This window comes from Rhinolophus hipposideros (assembly GCF_964194185.1).
Source record: "Rhinolophus hipposideros genome assembly, chromosome: 2".
NCBI lineage: Eukaryota > Metazoa > Chordata > Mammalia > Chiroptera > Rhinolophidae > Rhinolophus > Rhinolophus hipposideros.
The window spans coordinates 103261460-103278045 of record NC_138048.1 but is presented as its reverse complement, the minus strand read 5'-3'; the positions used below and the strand labels follow the sequence as shown (position 1 = coordinate 103278045).

At 45.4% G+C, this 16586-nt stretch overlaps 1 protein-coding gene across 4 annotated transcripts in view; it reads right to left on the bottom strand.

Moving 5' to 3' along the window:
* Positions 1–16586, bottom strand: part of DOP1B (DOP1 leucine zipper like protein B) — a 94439-nt gene that overhangs the window by 44092 nt on the left and 33761 nt on the right. For all 4 annotated transcript variants that reach the window (XM_081028578.1, XM_081028580.1, XM_081028579.1 and 1 more), the window contains exons 9-18: positions 16315–16429; positions 13300–13420; positions 11752–11871; positions 9133–9235; positions 8326–8517; positions 5409–6090; positions 3455–3726; positions 2162–2314; positions 1373–1473; positions 476–666 (exon numbers count right to left, since the gene is read on the bottom strand). In XM_081028578.1, coding sequence (XP_080884704.1) covers positions 476–666; positions 1373–1473; positions 2162–2314; positions 3455–3726; positions 5409–6090; positions 8326–8517; positions 9133–9235; positions 11752–11871; positions 13300–13420; positions 16315–16429 — 2050 coding nt within the window. The remainder of the gene's footprint in view (positions 1–475; positions 667–1372; positions 1474–2161; positions 2315–3454; positions 3727–5408; positions 6091–8325; positions 8518–9132; positions 9236–11751; positions 11872–13299; positions 13421–16314; positions 16430–16586) is intronic.

Below are 16586 nucleotides of genomic sequence, written 5' to 3'. Positions count from 1 at the left end.
TCAGCAGGGACCTGCACAGACGTAAGTGCTGGCCTTGGGAACCCACAACTCAGGCCGCAAGTGTCCCTTTCCAAGGGAAGGTGTTGGTTTTGGAGAAGTGAGGATACATGGTCTGTTATTCTCTCCTCCTACCTTACATGCTCTTGAACTACTTTGTCTGGCAAAAGAATCAAGAATTAGCTATTTTCCTTGGACCATGGGCTACTAAAATTTTCCTATTTTATAAAAAATCTGGTATTTTTAGTGAAAAGAAACTCACTACCTAGCATTTCTAAGTGCTCGTTCATCTGATGCTAAAATTTTAAAAGTCTGCACAAGTTTACAAAGTACCTTCACATCGTTTGAATCTGGCAAACCACGAAGTGGATCAGAGTGCCCTAACTGTCACAAGGGGCAGCGGGATCCAGGCCGCTCTGTCCTCCCTCCGGGGCCCGGGGACCTGGGGACACAGAGCTGGCCCTGTGCGCGTGCTCACCCGCTGAGTTCTCCTGCTTGAGGCAGTGAATGGAGGTCCGCTGGGTTTTGGGCTGGAGCAGAAGCAGGAGCACAGGTTCGAGGATGCGTGCCACGTCACCAAGGGAGAGCGCCCGCACCAGCCAGCCCTGGGCAGCCGCGCCAATGGCACCGTCCGTGCAGGTCAGGCTGTCCAGTACAACAAACAGGGACCTGTGTGCAGAACCACACCACTGAGTCAGTGTCCAGCGCCCCTGTGTGCCAGGACACCCCCAGGGAGCTTTCCTCACAGGGTCTGGAGACCCATGCAGATGAGGATAACAAGATTTCGACCTTGTTTTCATGCTAGAATCAGCGGGGCAGCTTTTAAAACCCGATGCCCAGGCCTCACCCCAAATCGGTTAAATGCGACTGTGGGGGTCAGCCCCAATGAGCTGGCATCTAAGGCTTTGTGTCCAGCCCCACACCTAGAATTTTGGAAACAAGGCAGGGGATTTTTACAAAGCAATGTGGACTATAGTGCACCTGTAATATATTCACGCCTTAAGCATGTGGTTCATGACATTAGAGGTATATTCACCCAGTGTGAATATACGGCTCCAATCACGGTCTCGACCACCTCCATTTCCCTACAAGATGCCCCCTGGGGCACATTCTAACAGCTCCACAGGTGACTCAGAGGCACGCGGTCCGCCTCCCTCCCCAACCACAGTAACAAAATTCCTACCACGTATCTATTCACATGTGTCCAGCCTAAATTCACTTAGGGGATCATGGGACTTGTTTGCTAAGCATCAAGAATATGGGGTCAAGTTGTCAATGTCACACATCTCTCCCTCCCAAGCCCAACATGCGGACCAGGAACCTTTGCAAAGTGTCCTTTTGCATTAAGAGTCAGTGGTAACGAAGACGGCCTCACCTATCGAAGGAACGATTGTGAGATGTCACTCGACTGCCTTGGATCTCTCGTGTCAGGTGCCAGATGACGGAAAATCTAAACAGAGCTTCCAGTCTTGTTCCCTTGATTAGGAAATAAATGAGAGTGAGGAACCTGGTTTCCTAACAGAACGCCGATTTTGGTCACAGAGAACCCAATGTGAAAACAAACGAGCTCAGGAGAAAGACAGCAGCCACGGCAGAGGCAGGACCCTCTCTGTGCCTGGTGTCTGACTGGCCGGGAGGAAATGCAGACCCGCACCCTGTCTCTCCTTGCTCCCTTTACCACAATGCACTTTGGGGAAAGCGCATAGTCTAGACTCAGTGTTAGCCCATGTCCAGAGTGACAAGTAGGCCTATGGCCGAAGGAGAACACAAGACAGCACAGGGTTGTCGTGCCCTTTGGAAGTGACGGCCAGGCGGCTTAGAGCACCGGGACTGCAGGGCTTAGGGGCCCACACTGTCTCAGCACTACAGACGACGCCCTGTGGGTTATCTTCAAGGCCCTGCGCACATTGAGGGAGTTGGGCAGAATTCCCGGTGGGCCTGAATGTCGACACAAACCATGGTTTTAGGGTTCGAAAGGGGTGGCTTGTGCTTCGGGGGTCCTCCCAGTCCTGAAGTATAACACTTCCGCTCATCAGTCAGGATGTCCGTTGAGCACCAGGACTTCAGCTGGATATACGGAAGTCTGGCCTGGGCACGCAAAGCGGCAGGCTGGCTCAGCACTGGGACCGCTGTAGGATGGACGTCACCGGCTGGAGACACCCACCTTGTCAGGGTCCAGGAGGGCATGGCAGATGATGTCCTCACAGATGTTGGCCGTCGGGGCCAGGCAGTGCAGCCGGTAGAATAATTCCACACAGGTGATGTGATGTTCCTGGGTCTCCTTGTTCAGCTGATTCCAAAGCCCACGAGCCACCCTCTGGGACGAAGGGGACACCGTGTGAACACAGGCAGCACCTGCTCACTTCTTCCTCGCACCAGTCCAGTCCCAAGAACCTGGCTTCTACTTTCACTTGCTACGTGAGAATCCTTAACACACAAAGAAACACTGCCAACAAACAAAACAAAACAAACCCAAAGCAAACTATGAAAGCCACCAGAGGTCATCCAGGCAAGAGGCAACGTGACAGGTTACACCTGGGGCTTCCTGATCAGCTCAGAACCTTCACTTTCAGAGAAGGAATCAGCTGGAAGCAAGCAGCTGCTGGCTGACATCCTTTCAGCCAGCGCCCAGAGAGGCCTCCGTGGGCCTGCAGTGGGGTTCAGAGACCCGCCCTCTAGGAAGGGTGGGGGATGTGCCCTGGTCACTAGTCTTGAGGTGGACACTGTAGCACCTCACCAGCTGGGGAGGGCTCAAATTGGCTTTCAGCTTTAATTCCACAAACCTGTTTGTTACACTTCCATGCACAAGGCTGAGGCAGATGCCTGGCTCACTTTCAGGACACAAATCCTTTCCCCAATTGAGTCCTCCATCTCCCCAGCCCGATCTTAGCTCCTTGAACATACGGGATCTCCAACTGACTGCCGCCCCTCCCTAAGTCCCAGAGAGCCCCAGCTGGGGTGCTCGACCTAACAGGGTGGGACTCAAAAGAAGAGTTGGTCCCCTCTTCCAGGAGGAGATTTCTGAAGGGATTCTTCCAGGTCATAGAACAAGATTGTTTCGTGGGTTATAATACTTTAGGTACATCTTTGATCAAAGAACTTCTTTTTCTGGCCCATTCGTTTCTATTTGGCAGAACTGTCTTCTCTGCACACATCAAAATAACCACTGACTGGGTCGAGCCCCTTAACCATTAATTAATTAATTAATTATTAATCTAAGTGAATGTGGTTTCCAATTATCGAGTTACAATTAAACCTCTGACACTGAACACTCATGCCATGGCCAGAAACTGTTTGTACCAAGAGCCCAGGGCAGGCACAAGTCGCGAGCAACCCACTGGGTGTCACCAGAGTTGCCATACTGCATATTTCAGTGACTACAGCCTTAGGGACAACTTTCAATGGTCCAGGAAGAGGATCCCAGGGTCCCAGCCACCCTCTTCCCGGTGGGAAATACCTGATAGAAGTCTGTTTTCTCCGCAACGACCTTCAGTATTCCTGGTGCAATGGGAGGAACTGTCACCATCTGCAGCTTGCCGAAAAATGGGTTGTACCCAGAGCTTTTGTAGCGTTTCATCTTGTCTTCGATGACAAGTGCTAGGGACTGGGAATGGTTTATCACTTCCAGCAGAGTGGAGATGGCCACGTTCTGGAGGTAGCAGTCGGTCACGCAGCAGCAGATGGTCATAAGGGATTTCAGCCACGAGGGAAAACTGGAATTGCTGGCACCTGAAAGCAAGCCCACCAGAGAGGACGGAAACAAACAAAGCCACATGAGAATGGCACACCTATCAGCAGATTCCAAGACACCCTCAGATCCGGGAAGTCACCTGGACGGCAGTGTAATAATCTCCTGATGGTGACTTGCTATGCAGGTATCACTCAGGGCCAGAGGACAAATGAGACTGAATCTGGTTTCATAAGTTTACCAGATTACTCAAATTCTGCCAGTGTCCATTTCAGGGCTTTGAGATGATTCAAAATGTTTATTTTTCTTTTATTTAAAAACATTTAGATCTAGTAAAACACACACATTTTGGTGTAGAGCTCAAAATATTTTTTCAGGGCTCTCTTGGTGGTAGGACACCTGCCATTAGTTTTAGAAGGGCAGAAAATATTTGGAGGATGTCCATTCTCAACGCAGTTCTTCCAAGTGTCATTGGCAGCTTGAGCCAAGACACGAATCGCACGAGAAATTTAAGGTCATGACTCCCAGATGGAAAATCTTTGCTCTGTGTTCCCACCGCCTGATGACTCTTTCTTGTTTTCCACCTTCCCCTCTATCCTTTTTTTTTCTTTAAAGTGCTCACTGTCTGCTATGGACTGAGTTGTGTCTGCCCACAACACATATGATGAAGCCCCAATCCCTAAGGGGATGGTTTGCAGGTGGGGCTTTTGGGAGGTAGTAGGTTTAGATGACGTCCTGAGAGTAGGCCCTTCCTATGGGGTTAGCGCCCTTATAAGGAGAGTCATCAGCGAGACCCCTCCCCACATCACCCCCCACACACACACATACTCCCAGGATGTGAGCACCCAGTGAGGAGGCGGCATCTGTAACCGCAGGGAAAGTTTTCACCAGAAACCCACTATGCTGGCCTCCTGGTCGAGAACTTCAGCCCCCAGAACTGTGAGAAAATAAAGTTCTGTCGTTTAAGCCTGTCTATGGTGTTTTGTTATGGCAACCTGAGCAGACACTGCCTGCTCTGGGTCAAACCGTGTGCCCCCAAATATTATGTTAAAGTCCTAACCCTAGGACCTCAGAATGGGACCTTATTTAGAAATAGGGTAGATGAAGATGTAATTAGTCAAAATAAGGTCACAGTGGAGTGCGCTCCCAATCCAATGACAGGTGTCCTTATAAAAGGGAAATCCGATACACACACAGGGAAAAGACCATGCAAAGACTGGAGTGATACTACGACAGCCAAGGAAGTACCAGAAGCCAGGAGAGAGCCTGGAACAGGTCCTTCCCCAGCACGTGTGGAGGGAGCACGGCCCTGCCGACACGTTCATCTCGCACTTCTGGCCTCTAGAACTGGCACAGAATAAACGTCTGCTGTTTAAACCACTTAGTCTGTGGTACTTTCTTATGGCAGCCCCAGCAAACTAATACACAAATCATTAATAACAGGTCTCATGAAACAGTCAATTTGCCAACTATTATTAAGCACCTTTTATGTTCCAGACCTTTTAATGGGGCTGTGCTGGACACTCAAAGTTTAAAAATATAGACCGGGCCTCACCAACCTGCTCTCCGGAGAGACACAAAAGCATGCACAACTAATTACACAAAAAGGAAGGAAACGTGGCATGGTTCCTTCTCGGCCGACATGATTTCAGCTCCCTGTCACTATCAATGGCCTAAGAACCCCGAGTCGTCCAGACCGCCGTTAGCAGGGCTGCCCTCTCACCGGGAAGCTGGAAGAGCGTTTCGCAGAGCTGCTCGGTCTCCTCCTCGGACAGGTAGACAGGGAAGGTGGCACACTCCAGCAGCAGGTGGCAGGCGGCAGCGAAGGCCTCCCTGCAGCCTTCCCCTGGGCTCCCCACGCCAATGACCACCTGGTCCACGGCCCAGCCTCCCTCCTTCTGTCCAGAGCTGCTGGGCAGAGGCGATGGCGACTCTGCAGTTTTTGTCTTAAATGGAGACCCTCGAACTGTGAACAAGTCTGAGAGCATCTGTTTAAACTGAGGCACACTGATGGGCTTGGCCTCCCACGAGTTCTTCCTGTCGGGCTCGCTGAGCTCCTGGCCATGCCTCGCGCCCGTGTCCCTCTGCCCTGCAGACTCTTCGGCCTTGTCCCCCTCTCCGGAGGCTGTGAGTTGTTCCCCAAAGATGTTTTTGTGGGCAAAGTTGGCGATCAGCTCTTGGATGCAGAACAACGTGCTCTGCATACTCCCACCCTTCTTCCAAACATCGTCTTTCTCCGGGGAGACTCTGGGGACCCTCAGGTGCTCAGACAGCTCTGGCGACGATGCGCTGAGCCCGATTCCACTGTCTTCAGATTTCAGTGGAGGAAACGAAGCGTCTTCGTCCCCTGGAATCACTGCCTTTGTGTCTACAATTATCTCACCATTTTCACCTTTTACTGGACTCTGCAAAAAATGGAAGTTTGTAATGTACATCTTATTAGGCCAACGGATGCAAATATCAAATTAGGCAAACCATCATGTGTACTTCCTGAAATCCTCATTCTTCAAAATCCTCATTCTCTACACCAAGAGAATCCCTGTGTACAGTGTATAATAAAACGAGGTGGTACACAGGGGCAGGAGAGGCAGCAGGCCCAGGGAGGCGGACACACTGCCACACTTGCTGGGGGGGGGAGGTCAGTTTTGAGCCCAACTTTGCGCTATTTATATAGACCCTTCTGTGTTAAAAAAAAGTAAGTTAAAAACAGTTTACAACAGATATAAAAATATGTATAAGGAAATTGGGCTGAGGATAAAATAAAGGCATGAAGAAATAAAATCAGAGGAGGAAGCTAGAACAAAGTGTTTAGACACACATACACTCACGTATATAAAACACATACATACATATGGTTACAGAAAGTCCTCACTGGGTGTTGTCAATAGGTTCTGCGACTTTAAGCAAAACGACGTATAAGGAAACCAACTTTACTGTAGACTAACTGATACAAACAATAGTTAAGATCCTACGGCATCTCATCAAGGTTAAAATGAAACATTATTTGAGGGCCTGCTGTATACATTATTTTGTGGCTTTTCCAAAGGGATGACACTTCAATCTTCAATGAATCAACCTCTTTTCTTTTCTTATACTGTTACTTAGATAATATGACATTACATTTAAAATTCTTCAGCATTTAACTCACTGTGCTCTCTAGGGAAGAACGAAACAGTATTATAGAATTTTTGAAACATGGTCTTTTTAAATTATAGACTACACATACTTAAATTTTACATCTTAAATCATTTTTAGGATATTTTTCTTCAATAGCTAGAACAGCCAGGAAAAAAAAGGACTACCTGCGAAACTGAAGTAGCAATCTGTACTTAGTCTGTGAAGTGGGATTCAAATCCTACCAGGCAGCTCATCCGCCTCCCAGCACCAAACAATAAACATAGCTCTTTCAGCAATGTCTCACTTTTTAGTCTGTTCACGCCTGTCTGCCACTGTCCCCAAATGATATCAAGGGCAGAATTTTCACATCTCTAGACAAAGTAGAAAATAAGAATAATTCAAAGACCACGGGCCTCAAACCGCTTGTGGAATTTTAATTGTTAAGTCTTTTTAGAGGACAATTTGGCAGCATCTCTCTCAGTTAAAAGGAAATGGGTTTGATTACAATTCAATTCTAGGAACTGACCCTTTAGAAACACTTGCCGCTATGAACAAGCTGTAGGACGATGCTGATTGCAGCACTGTTTGTAACAGTGAAAAATCAGAAGTAACCTGAATAACACCAGTGGGGGCAGGAGGAGTGGTTGAAGAAATGTAAAGCCATACCACAGGCCATCATGCAGAGGTTTAAAAGGAATAAGACACCGCTGTGTATGCCAATAGGGAAGAATGTCCCCAAGCAAAGCAAATCAGGGAACAGTGTATTTTATAGGTTGAACTGCGTTTCCTGACGATAATGAAATCCTAACCCCAGTACCTGTCACCATGACCTTATTTGGAAATAGGCTGGTTGCAGATGATCAAGTTAAGAGGAGGTTATTAGATGGGCCCTAATCAAATACGACTGGTGTCCTAATAAAGAGAGGAAATTGGAACACCCAGACACCCACACAGGGAAGACACCACGTGAAGATGAAGGCTGAGACTGGAGTGATGAGTCCGCAAGCCAAGGAATGCCGGAGTGCCAAAAAACTATGAGAAGCTAGGGGAAGCATGAACAGAGCCTCCCATACAGCTCTCAGATGAAACTGATCCTGCCCACTCCTTGATCTCAGATTCCTGGCCTCCAGAGCTATGACACAGTAACTTTCTGTTATTTGAATCAGTTGGTCTGTGGTCCTTTGTTACTGCAGTCCAGAGAAAGTAACATCTCACTTATATTTTAGGAAAAGAAACTTACACACAGACAAACAAGCACAGAGAGGGTCTGGACGGTGAGCTCTACCAAACCACAGCTGTAGTTAGAGGCTGGCGCAGGCGTATGGGAGAAGTAAAGGGGGGCTAACTTCTATACTAAAAAGTTTTATAAAGGATTTGGGGATTTGAGAAGCATATTTTTAGACATCACCTACATGTCTTCTAGTGTATTCCTATCCTAACCAACCCTCGTTACTTTCTGCTCCCCAGGAAGGCATACGCTTCTGTAAGCCCAGAGAAGCACTTGGGCTCCTCGCAGCACGTACTGAGTTTCCACTTGGGGGCTCCGCGTCTAGGTAGGAAGGAGGCATCTGGACTTTGCTGAGCACTTTGAAACATGTCTTCAAGGCGTGAGTGAGTTCAGGTAAGCTTAAGGCCTCCATTTCCTCAGCCAGAAGCTGCACCAGGCAGCCCAGCACCTGCGGGAGGTACTGGGTTTGCACCTCAGAGTAAAGTTCCTGTGAAATAAAAACACGGGTTTAACCAACATAGTTTTCAGTTTATAATCACCGGGAACAAATGCATCTCAAAATGGCACCTTAGAAAATTCGATTTGTTTTTTAGAGCAAGGAAGATTCACGTTAATCCCCAAATTAGAAAACAGTATTTCTGTTTGATCCAGATAAATCCATGGATGTTTGTCCCAGCGTTTTAAGTGACTTTATCCTTTCTAATAGAAAATCATTGCCACATTTATTTCTATATGAAGAAAATTATTCTCCTTTGAGGAAATTGGCCAACTGCAGAATTTTACATAGGAAACTAATTTACACCCACTCCTAAATACCCAGAGTCCAAGGTGATGCCCAGTTCACCACCTGGCTCACGTAACTTCAGCTCAGCCCACAAACAGCTGGCTCAAACATTCTAACCCCTTTTAAATAAGACGTAAAAGATATAGGAGATGATGTCCAGTGATATCTTCCATGCTGAAACCAACATTAAAACAGTGCCGTGTATTTATGTGAAACGACTCTGTGGTAAGTTTGGATTTATTAAACAGGCCGACAACACTAATGAGAACATATATAACAGCAAGCATTCAGCTAGCGCTTCACAGCCAAAAGCCTCACCAGGGGAATGACATCCAGAAGGAACACCAGGAGGGTGCAGAGCTCCGAGACCGTGGGGGGAGGGGCGGTGCTCTTCCCACCCGTGAAACTCTGCTTCGGTGGCCTACATTCGTCAAAGGAAAGAGAAACAGATCAATCCTTTCTCCGACAATAATTTCAAGCATTTCTTTAATGTCCGATATAGTCACTTAGTCTATTTCAAACATAATGAAAGGCAGCATCTATCGTTCCAATCATTAGGCTTCGGTGCCTAAAACGACCTGACATAGTGATGTGTCCGTAAGTGTCTCGAATCTGCTTGTCTCCAAAACGGGTTCACTCTGACTTGAACTTCATCAGCCCCGATGATGGTACAGCTCACGTAGGATCCACACCCAGCACATCTGGAGTGCTGTTAACAGCAGGATCCCAGGCCCCAAACCCCAGACCAAACGCCTGTTCCAGGGGAGGAGTCTGGCTAGGAAGGACACAGGCCAACACCTGTCTGCTCGCTGCAGGAGCCACCTGAGCCGGCTCCCAGCTCCCCGTGTATCGAGCTCACCCACACGAGCTGCTTAGATACTTCCAACCCCCTACAGACGTGTGTCTCCACTGCTCAATGCTATTGGTAGCTGCTTCTCTTATACTGAAACTCAATACTTTTTTTTTCAATTTAGTGGGGTGACACTGGTAATAAAATTATATTTTTCAAGTGTACAATTCTATAATCCATCATGTATATGTTGCATTGTGTATTCATCACCCAGAGTCAGTTCTCCTTCCATCATCATATATTAACCCCCTCGACCCTCTTCTCCCTCTCCCGCCAACCCTTCTCTACTTTACCCCCTTACTCTCTGGTAACCACTAAATTCGACACTTTTTTAAAAAAATAAGTAGGCAACGGGTTAAAGAGGTCAGTTAAAAAGTATATATTGGTTCTCAAAAGAGAGTAACTTTGGGTTCATCTAGCTATCACTGTACAAATCAACCCCGAGTCCATTTTCTTCATTGTAAATTATCACTTAGTTACACTGGAGTTTATCTTAGCAAGAGAATGACTGAAGAACTGCATACACACATCCCCGAGTACACAGACACAGGACAAAGATGGTCACACAGTAGTACTTGCAACAAAGAAAAAATTGCAACTGGTTTATTCACCCCATGGACAACTACATTTGAGATGAACGAAGGCGATATATACGTTACAATACAGACATATCTCCAAAGGATTACAAAAAGTCATATACCGCTTGATACCGCTTATATAAAATTTCAATAGATAAAACAGGTTGTATCACTTCTGAATACACACTTGTTACACAAGAAGGGGTAACGTCATGGGCAGGATGATGTTCACGCCGGGACGAAAGGAGCAAAAGTGTTGGGAAGGTGAGGAGTTAGCTCTATCTAGGTAGCAACATTTTATTCCTTTAAAAAAATCTGAAAACCAATGGTCAAATGTTATAACTACAATTTCAGCAATGGGTGCATGTGTGCCTGATATTATTTCCTGTCCTTTCTTACATCTGAAATGTTTCATAGTTAATTTTTTTTAAAGAAAGCATACCTCATAACTGAAATGGAACTAGGCTGACCAAAATGCACTCTAGCCTCAGTATGACAGGCCTTGCTGTTATCCATGGATCCAGTTACCATTAATCTAATCACTGCAGGTATGAACACCTCCTGGGGCTTGGCACCAGAGGCGGAAAAGCATAGCGGGGGTAGCTGGGAAGTCCAGCATTCCTGGTTTCTAATCTCGGCTGCCGCTAAGTTGCAATGCCACACAAGGTACTTGCTATGTCTCTGGGCTCTAGCTTTCTCATACAACAGACGTGCTTCCTTTGCTTGGGGGTGTCCTGAAGCATTAATGGGTATGTTTGTTTGTAAGCCTTTCAGGCCCGAGGATGGCCCACAACAAACATTCCTAAGTAAAGCTTCTATTACAGCTGCTGGTACATGAAAACTGTGCCATAGCACAGAGCACTCGAAGGTACGGTGACGAGAACAAAGCTGTGCAGTGTGACTCATGGACAAAACGGGGTTTGACAGACTGCACCATTTCTCCTTTAATGGGAAAATGATGTGGGAAAGGGCTCTACAGGAGAGCGTGCTATTCCCCAGAGGGTGGCATCCCTCGAAATTTTGAGGTGGTACAATACACCAGATTAAAAGTGACGGTAAAGCTGATTACAGTAGCTTAAAACACAAAGGCTTTATCTGATGAGTTTGACACAAATTTCAGTAAGAATTTACGAAGACTGATGATTTCAAACACACTCGACCTAGTCACAGAGCCACAAAACTAAGCTTCTGTAACAGATCAGGCTTCCAAGGGAATTGTGCGAAGAAGGTGGATTTCATTGGTGTAACGAGAAAATACAGAGGATTTTCTAAAGTTTGACTTCAACAAATAAAGAACCTTCGGGATTATGTGGCAAAGACTATGGGAACCTTCTTAATGGCATGTTTTGAATTCTATTATAATTTTAAGGGAATTCTTTCTAATCGTGTACTCAGCAGAGACCACCCAACTTTAGCCAGTTCTATATAATCTGACCACAATCAGCGCTACAAAACCATGAAACCCTTTCATCCTTCCTAAATGCTCATTACCCTGAACTGGCTACTTACCTAAAGCAATCCTCAAAACACTTCGCCATGTAGTCCCAGAGAAAGTCTGTGCTGAGGGAAGTGATCAGCAAGTTCACCGTTTTCACAATCTCAGAGGCATTTCTGTTTGCTTTCATTGCACTGGAAAGGAAGAGGGGTATTCGCAAATGTATCTGTGAAAAACTCTGCATTACAAGAACACCATGTCTGAAAAACAAATTTATTTTACCATTTACAACGTACTTCTAGAGAGACCGAAAAACTCAAAGATAAAAATATTACTGTTCTGATGTATGTATAATGCAGTATTTACATTGATATGTTCTCTTAGAAATAAGCTTAAAAGCTATCATAAAAAAATGTGACATAGAAAAGCAGTTTTAGTCCAACTGTAGTAATTAGATACTCTACTGGAAGAATACAGTGCAGCCGTTGAGGAGGGAAATCCAGCTAGCATTAAGTGTGCACCTCCTACGACTCAGGAAAGTTCTTCTAGGGATTTATCCTACAGAAATCCTTGCACAGGCACACAAAGACGTATGCATAAAGATTTCTTAAATAAGTGATAAATCCTTACTGAGGAATCACAGGCAACCATTATATTCCACTGAGGAAGAGAGTACAGCTACTCACAACTTGCATTTAAAAAAACCGGCAATTAACTAGTGAGTGTAATTCTATCTTTAAAATATAAAAGACAGGCATCTCTCTCTCTCTCTCTCTCTCTGTTATACATATATAAATACACTGGAAGTCTGGAAAGAAATGAAAATATTTTATGTTTTTCTCTGAAGGGCAGTGGGATTATAAGTGATATCTTTTTTCTTGATAATCTTCAAATATTGGTACATTCTACAACAAGCATGTAATCACTTTCATATTCAGAAAAACAATAAATGACTGACAGAAAAAAGCAAACACTAAGAATTAGTACACTTAACAATCGATAAACCAGAAAAATCTTCCAACTGATTTAAATTTTCAATACACCCACTGTCAATTCAGGCAGAGGGAAATTATATCAAGAGTAGAGTGAAAAGGAAGACGTTATATGATTTTAAAAAGAAGAAAACACAGGGTTGACAGATAATACATACTTCACGTCAACATGTATGCGGTCTCCCAAACCCAGCGCACTCTGCCTGCAGGGTCCTGGACCCATGCCCTGGGGTGCCCCACTTCGCTCTCCCCTCCCCCTCTTACTAGTCTCCTGAACTCACATCCCCTGGCTCCACTTCCTGACCTTATCCCCTCCTACCTGCACTCCTCCCTGTGACTCACTACTTGGGTAATCTAGATCCAGTTGTTTTGTTGAACAACTTTTCATACTTGATCACTAAATATGGTTTGTCACTGCAGGCTGGAGCAGAGCCTATATCAAACACCTTTTAAACGCCTCACAGTATCCAACAGGGAACAGTCAATTCTCATTGACTGACTTAAGAGCATGCCATCTCAATAGGAACCTACGTCGCTTCTTCACTGTCTCTAGCACGTCACAATTTACGGTAAACAAAAAAAAATCATGGCAGTAGGAAGGGAGGAAGAGTGTAAAGTTGGAGGTCATACCTTATCAGTGAATTTCCACTCTGAGTGTAGCTAAGTTGAAGATCAGAGGCGAGAGCATCTCTGCAGTAAGAATAAAAGGCCCGGATGACTTCAAGAAACAAATTCCCAACCACTTGAGGCCCTGCCAGAAAAAAGAAAATGGCAAGAAAAAAAGATTAACGATACATTTTTAAATGAACAAATGTGACACACATGAAATATACAATTAACTCTGTAGCAGACAATTTATATAGTCTAAAATGCACAGAAACATCAGTTGTGATAATGACAACTTTAGCTGGGGGAGTAACGTCCAAGAAAATACCACCATTTTATATCTATCAACTTAGTTAATCCTCACAGTAGCCGTATAAAGTACAGTGTGGTCCTGACTGCAGACGAGACGACTGAGGCAGAGGTTAAGTGACTGCCCAAAGCGGATTCTGCCAGGTGGAGCCTGGACACTTGCACAGGGTTTTAAATGTGCATGAACTGCTTGGCCAGAGACGTTACTCAATACAGACACTGAAAGAGCAGGCCACCACTCCTATTCGGAGTTCTTCTAATCATGAGCTATGACACCACAAAAGAACTAACACCAAGACTGAAAGGCTTATGAAGGTGGCACAAAAGAACTGGACCCGCGGCATGTTAGAGACGCGTTGTGGACAATTAGACAATTAGGCAGGTGCAAGGTGGCCAGACATTTCTGCTCCGCAAACAGTGACCATCAGCAGTAAAGGGAGTGACTCTCACCCATGTATAGAGGGATGAAAACAGAAAGCTCCGTCAGCACATCTGTGTAAAAAGCCGCCAGCAGATTAATCTTTTTTGCTTTCTTTTCACAGAAACAAAAGATGTGTCTCTGAGAAAGCTTTCTTTCTGATAAGTCCTACATGTATTTGATCTGCAGAGTAAGAATGCCGAATACAGTGGTACCTTGGTTTTCGAATGTCTCTGTTGATGAACATTTCGGTTTACTAATGCCATAAATTTTACGGATCTATGGTATCGTTAGATAGTAAAATTCATGCTAAATCTGCAGTTTTAGGGGTTGATTTTAAAGGTCTGTAACAGATTAATTCATTTTGCATTACCTTCTATGGGGAAACTATGCCTTGGTTTTCGAACGTTTCAGAACTCGAATGGTCTTCCGGAATGGATTTTTTCTGAAAACCGAGGTACCACTGTACTTTTTACAAGCAAGGCAAGTCTGCTGCCCGATTAGTGGAGGAGAAAATGAGGCAGTGGCTGAAGCCTAGGAGTAAACAGCAGATAAGACGGAATGCTTGTCCTTTGCCTTCTAGTTCCTTTACCTCTTAAGTATGTCTTTCTTTGGACAACTAACTTATCAGATAGAGCAAATTCAACGACCGTTATGACTGGCTAGAAGCCTGCCTTTCATCCCCTTCCAGAAAATATGACCCATACTAAGCCCACGTTGGCAGAAACATTTTAGTTGGCTCACCAAAGCTCACGGCCTTGACATAAAACACCCATCTCCAAAATGCTAACTTGCGTTTTCTTCTTTGAATACTTCCCCAAGTTACACAGCAAGCTCCCAATACAGTTATATAATTCATTTCATTTTTTTCAGACTAAACCATGGTTTCTCAGAGCTGTAATCACTCCACACTAAGAGAAAAATCTATTGAAGCCATCGCTGGCTGACTGAGGTGGAGGGGAGGAGAGCGATGAGAGGAAAAGTCTGCTCAAGGCACAAGTGCCTTTAGGAAACGCTTAAGGGCGGAGCTTGGAGCAACAAACACTTCATGCTTTGACACTTTGGACAGGAGCAGCTAGAGCTGCCCACGCCACGCAATGCCAAGTTCATCTGTGTTCCATGAGTAACATCTCGGGGATGCTGACGTCTGAGTGGAATCGGGTAAGCACAACGTCTTGTCAAAGAGAACTGAGGCTCTGGAGTCAAGTAGACGGAGTTTTAATCCCAGCTCCACGGAGGCCTCAAGCGAATGACTTACCCCTGTCCAACCTTAGTCTCCATCTATAAAACGGGTATAGTAAGAAAACCCATCTCAGTGTTATTGGAGGCCTGGAGGTATACATGGAGACATATATTAAATGATGTATGCACAAAGTATGCACTTTGCAAAAAGTATGCACTTTGCAAAAAGTATGCACTTTGCAAAAAGTATGCACTTTGCACAAAATAATTGCTGAGAAAAGTGTCAGCCGTTATTATTAACACTGAGAACACTGGGACCTCTGAGTCTCCCTTCCTCCTAACTTGACCAGAAGCTTTCTCCCCTTTGTAAACCTAGAGTCTTAATCATCCCTGCCACATGGAAGACGTTCCATGCCTATGTCTCAAGGCATAAGCAAAGGGTCTCCATCCTGAGGCCAGAGGGACAAGGAAACAGCAACCAGGCGCTGGGCACATCAGACGACACCCTCAAGGCTGAGACCGCAGGGAGAAGACCGGGATTTTCTTTCCCTTTATGGCGTTCACGTGATTAGATGTTAAGACTGTTCAATGAACAGATACGTACTGTAGCAAATTTTTTTTAAAAGAGAAGGAGAGAAGCTCACTTTTCTCAGCCAATGCTCACAGGACCACAGTGTATAAAAGGGAACCAGAGCCTAGTTCACCCCTTTCATTTGACAGAAGACTGAGGCCCAAATGGCAGAAGCGGCTAGCCCAGGTTCACAAGGCAAAAAGACGGAGGAGTATCCCCTCTTTTCTGGAAAATAAAATCCAAGCTCATTGGACGTATGACTCAATTGAAGAAACGTCCTTACAAAGTCAGGACTGCATGTGCTCTGCAGGCTGGTACGTGGCTGTGCAAACAGGAGCTCAAAGGGATTTTTCTAACAAAAATGTTCAAGTTATTGTGCAAAACTTTTAAGTGGTGCCCAGATATGATCACTGAACTGCATAACATGACTACAGAAAGTACTTCAAGATTCTGAAATTCCAAAGACTAAATTATATTCAAAACAATGTGTTGACTGTATCTCGCCAGGTTTTAAATCCAGATGTGGCATACGATGTGTAACAGGGCTTCTAACAAGTACCTATTTCCGGCTTGTCAAGCAGACTGATGAGGATGCGGAAAGGCTTCAGGTATGCGTGGTGGCGTTCCTCTGCGTCACCATCTGAGAACTCCTGGTGCAACAGCTCAGCCAGACCCTATTGAAAAAAAAAAGTGCCATGTGTTAGGATATTGTATGTGGTCAAATTTGAGATTATTGGTTGTTCTTTGGGACAGGAAGAAAACCGGTCGCACAGCACAAAGTGTGTATACAGACTTTCCCCAACCGTGTACCAAGGGTCATGTCTATTTTGA